This window comes from Clarias gariepinus, chromosome 2 (genome assembly GCF_024256425.1).
Source record: "Clarias gariepinus isolate MV-2021 ecotype Netherlands chromosome 2, CGAR_prim_01v2, whole genome shotgun sequence".
Classification (NCBI taxonomy): Eukaryota; Metazoa; Chordata; class Actinopteri; order Siluriformes; family Clariidae; genus Clarias; species Clarias gariepinus.
Genome location: NC_071101.1, coordinates 35,007,739 through 35,019,892, shown reverse-complemented (window position 1 = coordinate 35,019,892; position 12,154 = coordinate 35,007,739). Strand labels below are relative to the sequence as shown.

The 12,154-nt window shown below is 38.8% G+C and overlaps 2 protein-coding genes across 3 annotated transcripts in view; one reads left to right on the top strand and one right to left on the bottom strand.

The window, feature by feature from the left end:
* Positions 1–7,671, bottom strand: part of apaf1 (apoptotic peptidase activating factor 1) — a 41,192-nt gene extending 33,521 nt beyond the window's left edge. For both annotated transcript variants that reach the window (XM_053478644.1, XM_053478652.1), the window contains exons 1-8: positions 7,543–7,671; positions 5,547–5,686; positions 4,867–5,056; positions 3,943–4,140; positions 3,021–3,204; positions 2,052–2,164; positions 1,696–1,827; positions 22–260 (exon numbers count right to left, since the gene is read on the bottom strand). In XM_053478644.1, coding sequence (XP_053334619.1) covers positions 22–260; positions 1,696–1,827; positions 2,052–2,164; positions 3,021–3,204; positions 3,943–4,140; positions 4,867–5,056; positions 5,547–5,684 — 1,194 coding nt within the window. In that variant the 5' untranslated portion in view covers positions 5,685–5,686; positions 7,543–7,671. The remainder of the gene's footprint in view (positions 1–21; positions 261–1,695; positions 1,828–2,051; positions 2,165–3,020; positions 3,205–3,942; positions 4,141–4,866; positions 5,057–5,546; positions 5,687–7,542) is intronic.
* Positions 7,672–9,624: 1,953 nt separating this feature from the next.
* Positions 9,625–12,154, top strand: dnajb9b (DnaJ heat shock protein family (Hsp40) member B9b). Its single transcript, XM_053483942.1, has 3 exons — positions 9,625–9,722; positions 10,419–10,649; positions 10,824–12,154. Exons 2-3 carry the CDS (start codon positions 10,433–10,435, stop codon positions 11,216–11,218), a joined length of 612 nt encoding a protein of 203 aa, XP_053339917.1. The 5' UTR covers positions 9,625–9,722; positions 10,419–10,432; the 3' UTR covers positions 11,219–12,154.

Below are 12,154 nucleotides of genomic sequence, written 5' to 3'. Positions count from 1 at the left end.
GATGTTACATCACAAGCTGACCTTGGCAGGCACTTTAACGTCTTTCTCCAGCACGCTCAGGTCTTTGTAGAGCTCTTGATGTTCTTCTTCAAGAACCTGCAGACTCGCATCCATGGCCTGATCCAGAGCCTCGTAGTCATACGAGGAAGTCTTGCGAATGCGCTTAAATCGCTTTTTTTTCAGCTGCTCAAGGTAATAACCCCAGCGGCCAGGGAACTCTCTGAGAAGTGCTCCAATCAGAGATACCACCAGGGGAGAGCCTGGGAAAGAGAAAGGCATTAATCATTAAAGTACAAGGTTTTATTTCCTTAGTACATCAAATTCATAAGAATTCATTAAGCAGTGATTAGATAATCAGAACTAGGGTTACAGGCACCATGATTGTGAAAACATGTCCTTATGGATAATTAGCTTCAATCGTTCAATTTACTGAAAGGGAAATAAAAAAAGCTATCCAACACCAACTTGCCCTATATTAAAAAGTAACGGTCTACTAGCCATTTCTAAAGACAGAGAGACTGCAGCAGATCATAATTCCCAAACCATAATTCCTAATTATCAAAAAAGGAGAGGAAAAAAAACTGCTGGTACTGCCTTTCTAATTTCAGGTGGGACCAATGTTCCATCTTTAGGGAGCCTCAAGCCTTTTGTTTTGTGAACTGATGAGCTTTGCGTAAGAAGAATGTCGTAACACCAGTTAAAAAAAGCTGGGGGTAATATGATGGTGTGGGGGTGATACTTTGCTGCTTTATGGTCTGATTAAATTGCCATAACTGAAAAAACCTTAAATTTATCGAGAGTAATGTCTGATCTCTGGGTATCAGCAGCACTTGGCTGCAAGTTGTTGCTGCTAAAGATATCGTTTTTTTTTTTTTTTTTTACTTTTTGTTGTATGAGGATCTGAGCAAGATGGGGCAAATACGCCTGAAAAAAAAACATTTCAGAAGGGTCAAATTATTGGACTGCATCAAGCAAAGAAAACAACTAAGGAGGTTTGAAATAATTTCAACACACTAACAAGAAAGGAAGGTTAGTGCTGAACTGTCAACTTTGTGGAAGAAATCATGAATAGAGATTCGCTGAAACACTTGCTGAATTTGCATGTTAAAAAAAAAAAATCAAGTGATAGAAATGCATTTCCATACATCCAAAAAAAAGGCCTCAGTTTGCTAGAGAGCATAAAGGCCTTAAGGCAATGAAAAAAGATTATGTGGTCTGATGAGTCCAGATTGACCCTATTTACAGTAAGAGCGATGGGTGTACCAGATAAGAAGGGAAGTGGATAAAATGATTCACACATCATGCGAAATGCTAATTTGTACAAGCTTCTGGAGGCAGAGTTATGATCTGGGGTCGCTTCTGGTCGTCAGGTCTGGACTCGGCAGCGTTATGTGACAGTAAACTGAAATCAGCTGATCACCTGAATGTACTGACTAGTATCAGATCAGTGCATTTTTTTTTCTTCCCTAATGTCACAACACTCAAACTGTGAACGAGTGTTTCTGGGAGCATGAGTAATCATTTTCACACCCGAACTGGCCCCCACATTGTGTGCTATAATCAAAACTAAAGGTGATTCAATGGAACTCTTAAGTGTATGACTTTTTTTTTTTTACCAGGCAGTGTACTTTTCATGCCACAGCTTGCTTAAACACTGTAGGTGAAATTTCAAATGACTGAAACATATGTGTTTACCTTTGCATTCCTTCACAATGTTGCGAGCGTGCTCGGGAAGATTCTGGGATTTCCCGTTCACATACTGTGCGAGAATTTCGAGAGCCGTCTCATCATCCAGACCGCTCTCAACTTGCACCTTAAAGCGTAGACCTACAGACACACACAGTTTTTTACAATTTAATTTAAACACAGAAAATTTCTAAAGGTTTATCCTTAAACAAAAGCAAATGAACATGATGGCACATGTGAGGTGATGCCGCTGCATGATTTCCTCAATGTGATTTTAAAATGTGTGTCTATTCATTTGCTATTCATTTGTTCATTCTTAATTAAATAATGGAAATTGAAAAATGAACAGTAAAACAATTCCCCACCGCTCACTGAGTCAGTCAGACTGCAGTTCCTGGTGGTTAAGAGCACTCGGCACTGGATATCAAATGCCTTGAGAGCGTAACTGTCCCACACATCATCCAGGATCAGCAAAGATCTGCAACACAACCACAAACAGGGAAATGAAGGAGACTGGAAGTTTTAGCTATACTAGAAATACTGTAGATCGGGTCCAGGGTCTAAATGAAAACCTGGTAACCTTTAATAATTTTTATATAGGAGCTCCACACAAAAATTAAAGTATGCTTGTGTTTTTGACTTTTCACTTAAACATACATCCCTGTACATCGAAAAAGCAGCCTTCCTCAGACAGAAAGATCTGCACAGGTGGACAGAACTAGCCATTATTAATACAGACTTACTAAAAGTTTAACCCCCTTTCCCCAACATCAGTGATCCATATGTAGAAGGGATGTCTCGCTAACGTTTTTGCACAAAAATGATCAAAGGAAAGTTAATGCAGGTGATAATTAGAAAATTATTTAATATAAGGTACTCTCCTGTCCATCACCGATCAACATTACCAGTGAAAAGGTCACCATGAGAACATCAGACAACAGATTTCTAAAAGGACTAGATTTAAAATGTCATGTTATTGGTTATGGAGATTTGCCTTAATGTTAAATTTCCTGACTTTGATGTATATAAATGCTGAACTCCTGTTATATAGGCTGTAGCTCATGGACACAGAGTTTAATTTACTCTGAATTAGAAAAGGCAAAGATGGTTCAAACTTTTCTAAAATCCATCCTAGTCTAACTGCAGGATTTTTTTTTATTACCTCTTTTACACAGCATGTTACACTATATAATATTGTGTGAACTTATTATAAACAAACAGTTTAACTATTCCAAGACTGATAATTGTTTGGATTTTTATATGATTTGAAAGACTTTGTCAGGATCTTTTATCTTTGGAAATGATCAGAGTGTGTGAAGTTTGTGATCGTGCACCTGGGAAACTTGCGCAGCATGAGAAAGCGCAAGCGCTCTTTGGCCTCCTCGACTGAGCTGGGTGGCCTTAAACACGCGTCTGAACTCTGCTCCAGCCTGAAACACAGAGACTGCATCCTCACCAGGAGATCTGCTTTCTCACACTGCCCGACTGACAGCCAGTGAACTCCATCAGGAAAACACTCTAAACAAAAGAAAGAGGGGGAAAACTGTGTGTTACTGTCAAACAAATCAACTTATTTTAACATCATTAATTGCATTCCTCTGCTGTTAATGTCCTTTGATTATCATCGGCTGTTTCAAGGGGCGTTCAAGTCAATCCGGGACTTGTGATAAAATTTCTCATTAACAAACGCAAAAAACAAAAAAAAAAAGACTATTAACATTTACCAAAGACGTCAAGCACAGTACAGGGATAAGTCTTAGCTACAGTAAAGCATGTGAATGGTACAAATGTTATAAGAAGGCCGTACATCCGTGAAAACCAATTTTGGCCAATGTAGCTTGGACACCACTGCAGTCGCCCCCATGAACAGTCGGTATGTGAAATATCTGATTCTTGAAAACAATCAATGAACTACTTGGAAGAGAGACACCTGCTGCCCCCGCATGTTTTATCTTATAGTGACAAGCGACACTATAAGATAAAATACAGGTCCTTAAAGCTAACATATCCACTGCGGTCCGAGGTGAGGGCGTGTAAAATAGCCGAGCTGGGAGCCCAATATGACAGAGTAACCAGAGCCCTTTCACATTAATTTACAGCCTAGCATCGTGCAAATGAAGATTCCATACAAATACAGAGAAATATACAAGGCCACCTTAGATCAAACTGTCCACATGTTAAACATTTTAATAATACAGTATAATAAAAATAAAATAGCATTTTAATAATAATTCTCATCAGTTACAAAGCTCATACCTTTGATCACAACCTGGTCTCTCACAGCCTCTGCGGCTATCACAGACTTCCCCGATCCAGCCATGCCGAACACTGTCACCCATCCAGGACCCTTTTGAAGTCGGTTCAGCTTTTCCCGAAGCCGGTTAAGCAGACCCGGGCGGTTCACAAACACCATGGGCCTCTGGGGCACACCACCCTCACTCAGGATGACATGCACTAAAACAAAACCACACATACAGTAGATCAGGAGACACATGACAATTTAATGTCTAGGACAGAAGTTTAGTAAACTACTGTATACTGAGTGTGCCAAATTCATTCATTTTTAAACAACAAAATGGCTTAAAGACAACAGAGTGAATCTATTAGAACGGCCTGGACCCAAGAGAAAATGTGCACACTGAACTGTGAAAGTGTATCAGAATGAGGAGCTTCACAAAGCTAACTGAGTTACACCAGTCCTGTCAGGAGGAATGGACAGAAATATTTTACCAGAATACCATGAAAAGCTTGTGCAAAGATACAAGATCAAGAGTTCAAAAGATTTAAATGCAACAACAGCAAATACTAACAGAGTATCTGGAAACTCTTGATCCACTGATAAAATCTAGTAAATAAATGCTGAACTCTCTTCTTTATTATTTTGAAATTCCTTTTTATGGAAATAAAGTAAATGGCGTAACTGACAACACAGGACAGGTGGAGTAACCAGAAATATCTGTAGCTGTGAAAAATGAAGTTGGACTGTTTTTCATCCCGGCTGTGCACCTCAGCTGGTGGATTTGTTTACCGATCCACATGTCATTTGTTTCGGTTTCTAGGATTTTATTTTATTTTTTTAACACACACACACAAACACACAAACACACAAACACACGCGCAGTATTAAAGCAAGAAAATAAGCAATATGGAGTAAAAAAGATAAAGCTGTTTGCAGTTTACCTGAAGAAGAGATGCCATTGATGTAACTCTTTTCCCCCTCAGGGCTGAGCTGAGGCAGGTCACCATGAAGCATCCCAGCCAGGTCTCCATAGCTCTCACGGATCAGCGCATTGTAGAAGGATATGTACGCCCTGTTGTCCTTGGATAACAGTGTCTCCAACAGTGCTGAAGCCTGCTCCTTTCTGGTGACCTGCACATACACACCGTCAGGGTGGGGTCGTTTAACAAGTGATCAGACGCAATACTCCGGCAAACCAGATCAATATTTTAAGTCCTGTATGATTTTAAAATGTGCTTCCACTTCATACCACCTCATTTATATTAAAAACCCTAAGACTATTTAAACTTAATTGAAGTAAAGCTTACTAAGAGGATTTCTCCAATTCCAATGACACAGGTATAAAATTCATTGGAATTTCCACACTATGATTTGGAACTGATAAAACAACACTTTAAAAAGAAGCAGAATTTCCTTAATTTCCTTATGTCTTCTTTACTAAGGCTGTAGTTAAATGTCAAAATTCTGAACTATGTCAAATAAACTCAGAATTTCAAGGGGGGACATAACCCCTTATGTCATTCTCAATATGCTTCTGAATGTATTATAGACATCCATATAAATGTGTTATTGCTTCTTCTTCCATCTGCATGGATACAAATTCAACAGGTGCAGGACAGACCTTACTGCGTATCCTCTCCTCTTCATCTCCAGTCAGGACCCCATCGCTGATCATGTGGTCCATGAGGTAGGAAGCCTTGATGTCCTGCTCCAGGACTGTCTTAGAGCGCAGCAAGCAGCTGCGAGCCCTCTCCTCCATCTCTAAAAAAAATTTTAAGAAAAAGAAAGTAAATTGGCTGTGCACTCTGAGGAGGAGGGTCGTACTGTTCCTTCTCTGTCAATCACAGTGACACTAGCCAATTGTGCACATCTGTGAGCTCGTGTATGAGGAAGAGAGGGGGAAGTGCTTTCCTGTGAGTGTGTTTCTCCAACTTGTGATGCAACATGTGGCAAAATGTGAAAAGGTGCAGCTGTGCATGCGTCATCCTTCTATAGATATAGTTTACAATACAGAAGGATGACACATGCACAGTTGCACCTTTTCACATAAAAGAACATTGGTCAGAACTCCCAGATTTTGTCACAGCAACACACAAAACCAGCAAGACATAATTTAATTAAACTTTTTCAGCACTTAGGTATTTGCCTGTTTTTACCTGCATCATAAGTGAAATAAAAAATGTTGTGTACAAAAATTATGTTATGAACAATTATGTGCGAGATTTATTAATATACTTTAAAGTAAAGCTACTAATAAGCTAATTGTAAACAAACACCAAATATATACTCATTAGAAAAGCTAAAGTGAAAAGTTTTTCCTGGAATTACTGAAGATTTTCGCCACTGAAATAACAGCGCTGAAGTGAATTTTACCGAGCTGGGGTAATTTTAAGACAAAACTTTATCTTTATCTGATATTCTTTTTTGATTTCTTATCTGTGATTCACTCTGCGATAACTAAACAGGAAGTGCATCTGACTGACTTTTAATAGGGTAGAGAGTTTTGCTGTACAGAGAGACAGGCAGACATGTATGTCGTCTTCAACATAAAATAATATCACTCATTACATTAAAAATGATCAGCTTATTTTTAGCTTTTACTAAATCACAGGCCAATGTTACTTCAGAGTTCTACATCATAAAATGGTTGTTATACAGTATGAACTATACTACATAGCCAAAAGTATTCGCTCGCCTGCCTTCACATGCATATGAGTTTGAGTAACATCCATAGGGTTTAATATGATGTTGGCCCACTCTTTGCAGCTCTAACAGCTTCAACTCTTCTGGGGAAGGCTTTCCACAAGGTTTAAAAGTGCATTAATGAAAGTAAGTTTGTGAGGTCAGACACTGATGTTGGACGAGAAGACCTGGTCTCCGCTCTAATTCATCCCAAAGGTGTTCTATCGGAGAGTTGAAGCTGTTATAGCAGCAATGGGTGGGCCAAAGCAGGCGAGTGAATACTTTTGCCAATATAATGTATATTAGACGTTTTGTGAAAAAACTTAAACTTTTAAAACCAAATTGTGCCATTATGGTCTCTGGCTCTCTCTCATATATACACACACATACACACACAAATCCTTCAGATAGAAGTGTTCAAAGAACATGATGAAAGGTTTTTCCCAATAATGCAGGATCTAGCTCCACATACACACATACACACAACACATCTAGCAGCAAATCACACTTAAATCTGTAAAATGGCTGAAAGGAGTGTTCACAAAGAGCCATTATTTAGACATTTGGTTTATGAACACACAATAATAACAGTCTCTTTATTTAAATATGAATAATGAGTCATAATAGGGACTTTTATTTCCTACACCTTTCACTAATAATAAATAATAAAACTAAAAAGTTTAAGTTACTTATAATCTAGATCTAGTGTTCATTTGTTTGTTTTGAGCTACCTGAGGTTGAAGTGTAAAATGACAATAACTTTAAAGACTAAATGCGACCTATGTTTAATCTCACGTGTGTGTGTGTGTGTGTGTGTGTGTGTGTCTGACAGCCGACTGGAGGTTTGAGGAGCAGAGCTGTGACAGGGTGTAGGGGAAGAGGAGTGACACTTCAGATAACAGGTTCCCTACACAAGACAAAAGAGACGCACTCACCGATAGTCACCGATCGTCGTACGACATCAAAACAACAGTGAAGTTTCCTTTTCCCCTTTTCGGTGCGATATAAAACACTGTAAAGTTCAAACCAACGGACCGTCGACACCACAGCAACAGCGCCTCTCTTACTTCCTGGTTCCTAACAAAAACAACCCTACCCTTGTGTCTCCCAGCCAATAGGAATAGACGCTCTGGTCAGGTGACCCCACGAGGCCACGTCCCATATTTTTCATTTTGTACAGTAACTAGGCAGTTAACGTGCGGGTGCACGACGTGTGTGTCTGTGTGTAGTCGTTTAAAAATATTGTAAAAAATATTTTGCCTAAAAAAAATTATAAAATCTGAATTTAATTAATTGGCTGAATGTTAAGAGTTAACTAATCAATAATATAAATGTAATTATGATTTAAATATGATTTAATATAAAACACTTTACATTATAAGAAAATCCATCCAAATTAAATGCATTAATTTTTTGATATACAACATTCCTAATGTTTCCAAAAGGCTTACTCACGTGACCTGGGGCTGGTTAAACAAGCAATAATGGATTTTGCAAAGGAAAGATGAAAAGAGTCACCAATCACCTTTGAGTCACAGTAAGGTTCAAACAGGACAGCATTTTTTAAAATGTTGGTCATGTGACTTTTAAAGACTTCACATTAATTTGCCTAAGATAAAAGCTTCATGTTACTAATAACACCTCCAATAGCTAATAACACCTTCAGGGTCCGGGTTTGTTTTCAGCCTTTGGTTCAGTATCCGTGGAGTTTGCATGTTTTTTCCATGCTTGGTGGGATACCTCTAGGTACTCTGGATTCCTCCCACAGTCCGAAGACATGCAGATTAGGGTAATTGGCATTTCCACATTTCCCCATAGTTTATGAACAAGTGTGTGTGTGTGTGTGTGTGTGTGTGTGTGTGTGTGTGTGTGTGTGTGTGTGTGTGTGTGTACCCTGCAATAGACCCTCATGCCCTAAGTCCCCTGTGATAGAATCCAGAGCCTCACAACCATGTATACAGATAAAGCAGTATAGACAAGAAGCGAATAAATAAGAGTAATAGTAAGCAATACTTGCTTAAACTGCTAAAAGACAAGATTATTTTTAAATGTTTTCATCATGTTTATTTTACACCTTTATATGTCTTATTTCATCTGTCTTATTGCCCACAATGTGTGAATGAGTGTGTAAGTGTGTGCCCTGCGATGGATTGGCACCTGCTCTCAACCCAATAGAGTAGGCTTTTCACTTACAGAAGACAAGACTAAAGGCAAAAAGACCCAGAAAGAAGCAGCAGCTAAGGGCAGCTGCAGTTAAGGCCTGGCAAAGCATCTCGAGGGATCTCATAGCATCTCATAGGTTCCAGACCTCAGACTGTATAGGATTTTCATGCAAGTATTAAAGGCAGTCATTACAGTATATGTGTAATGATGTTTGTTCCATTATTTATGAGCCTCCAAAATGGGGGGTGTGTATGAAAATGTCTGTAATTCTGAATGGTTAATGCCACAGTGTGATAAATTCTTTAAAGTGAGGTTTGGCTTCTTTAACATTTTGAGTGTTTTATTTCAAATTCAGTGTGGTGGTGTACAGAGGCCAAAAACAAATCTTATGTTTGGTCCAAAATGTACAAACTTGACTGTAGCTAGCTAGCATGCTAGATAGATAGATAGATAGATAGATAGATAGATAGATAGATAGATAGATAGATAGATAGATTTGGTTTACTTGTGTATCACAATTTATCATTTAGTTGTTAGGTCTTGTTTTAGGTCTTTCTTTTTGTTAAACAACAGATACCAGTGTTTATCAGTAGCTCGACAGCGTCAATCATTAAGCTGGTGGTTCTTTTATTTGTATTATTTGTATGGTGTTCATCAGTAGCTCGTATGAGCTCAGCAGGCTGGTATTTTGCAGCGCGTGGTGGTGGGGGGGGGGGGGTTCTACGTCACTGCAGAGTAGTTCCACCCGCTCACAATATTAACCAATCACGAAGAGGAGAGTCGCATAATGTAAGAACTAACCAATCAGAGTGCGAGTCGTGGGCCTCGCGTTCTCTTCAGTGACATACTAGAATGCCGCGTCAAACTAAAACACACACAAAAAAAACCCCACAGGTCAGCTCTCAGCTGTTCTCCCAGCGCTGCCCTTCAGCTTCACTTCAGCACACCGCGGGTAAGTGTTAGTTTTATTAAAAGAACATGTACACATGTTACTTCTTCATGGAGTCATAAGGTGTAATGGTTTTTAAAGTACTGTATATTTAAGGTGGTATAAGGTTTATAAAGTCAACACACTGTTTTTAAATAGTTCAAAATATCGATGCAGGGAGAACGCGGCTAAAGACAATCTCCCTTTATCGGGATTAAAGAGATATCATAGCATATTTATATTTACAGTAATATCAGTCAAATAATCTAGTGATCTGTTTATTTAGTGTAAGAGTTCCACGCATAAAAGAGTCGATTCTGCGGATCCAGGCTATTTAGGCATCGAGAGTCGACTGTAGAAAATTCAGATTCGATTCTAAAGAGTGAAATTGACTTTTAATAAGAAGTGAAAGTACAGTAGAGAAGCTTTTATTTATATATATACACTGTATTTCTGGCTGAAGTTTTCAGTGTGGGTCTTTTCTAAGATCTCCCATCATAACAACACTATACTGTAATCTTATAATATTTAATTAGGATTTGTAATAATCATGATTTTTGAACACCCTTTTTCAGATTAAATGCATTCTCAGAGAAGTTGAATAACTGAGCTGAAAATGATCCTGTAAAATCCTAAATAATAGACTCCTATTTCTGCACAAGTACACAAAAAACTATGTGTACTAACTGTTAACCAAGTGCATTTCCTTCCTGTTTACAGGCGTGAGAAGAGCTATGGCCACAACCCAGTCAGTGTTCGCTGTAGCTGTGTGCATCCTCATGATCACAGAGATCATCTTAGCCCAGAAAGATTACTATGAAATCCTGGGCGTTCCCAAAGATGCATCTGAGCGCCAAATCAAGAAGGCTTTCCACAAACTGGCCATGAAGTATCACCCTGACAAGAACAAAAGCCCAGACGCAGAGGCAAAGTTCAGGGAGATTGCTGAGGGTGTGTTTAATGTCCTGCTTTGTTCATTTAACAAGTTGTCCAAGTATTTTTGAAAAAAAAAATTTTTTAAGTATTAAAGTGATAACATAAATAAGGTGGATGTAGCATGGCATGGAATGGCGGTAACATTTCTGTATTTTGATTTTCATTAATGGACCTTGTTTTGTTCCTCAGCATATGAAACTCTGTCTGACACCAAAAGGAGGCAGGAGTATGATCAGATAAGAAGCAACCCTTTCTCCAGAGAGAGCAGACGAGGAACCAGGGATGGGCAGTTCCATCAGTCGTTCAGCTTTAATTTTGAGGACATTTTCAAAGACTTTGATGTTTTTGGGCAGCCGACACACTCCCAGCATAAAAGGCATTTTGAAAGCCACTTTCAAGCCCACAAAGAGGCACACCGGAGCAGCTTCGAGAACTCTTTCGGCGGTGACATGTTTTCAGACTTTTTCCAATTTCACGGACACTCAAATGGCGGAGAGTTTCGCGGCTCAGCCGGCCAGCAGCGCTGCCACACAGTCACTGAGCGCAGAGGAAACATGGTGACCACATACACAGAGTGCTCCTGATTTTTATTAAGGTTTTGGTTTAAGTTTAATTTCTTGCTCATGCTTACTGTTGTGACTAAACGGTTAGGGCAGAGTGATGCTTCTGACCATACACACTTTAAATGAAGGGCTTAAATTCAGGGTTTGATTGAATACTTAAAATAGTAATAATTTATATATCTCAGCGTTTGTAAAAGTTTTCGGCAATACAGTGGAAGACAAGTTCAGCAGAAGTCTATTTGCATGCGTTGTCAAATCCTATAACCTCACCTCATGTAGCGACTTACATGTTTCAAATGCATAGCAATTTCTGGATTTGACATCAAATAATTTAGTAGCTTTAAAGCTAAAAAGTGGGACTCCATGGCTTTTTGGCAGAACTTTTTTTTGTTGCAAAGTGCTTAAAAATAAGCAGCCTGGCTGATTGTCAGTTGATGTGTCTTCCATGCACTTGCACACATCACTGCCCCTGAGCAGTCCTTGCACTTTTCCACAGAACACCGTTGGACTTGTTTAAAGGCACACCAGCAGAAAAAGAAGGGCACTTAAAACATAAAAGCTCCGAATTTATCCTTAGTACCTTTAAACTGAGGGATTCCCTTATAATGTGCAATAATTCCCCATGTCTTCTGTTCTGTTTGGGAATCCTGTCAGGTAACATCTGACCACACACCCTGATCCGTCCCTCAGGGTTAATGATCGTCTTTTTCATCTAATTATTTTTTATCATTTATTTTCATAAGTGCTGCAAACCAACATAATCAATTTTTTTTTTTTTTTTTAATAAACTTGTACATTTAGAAAAGCATTAGTATTATTGCCTCTGTTTTTGAAAAGCTTTACAGGATTCTCACAGCATGTTTTTTTCCCTCCCAACTTTTACCTCATGACTGGCATACAGGATGATGTGCAATACTATATTTCATGCTTGCTTTTTATTTAATTTTCTGTTTTTCA

Excerpts from the sequence above, each read along its gene's own strand:
- dnajb9b (XM_053483942.1), top strand. The coding sequence starts at position 10,433 with ATGGCCACAACCCAGTCAGTGTTCGCTGTAGCTGTGTGCATCCTCATG. Across the intron at positions 10,650-10,823 it reads GTTCAGGGAGATTGCTGAGG|CATATGAAACTCTGTCTGAC; the intron begins GTGTGTTTAATG and ends TTTGTTCCTCAG.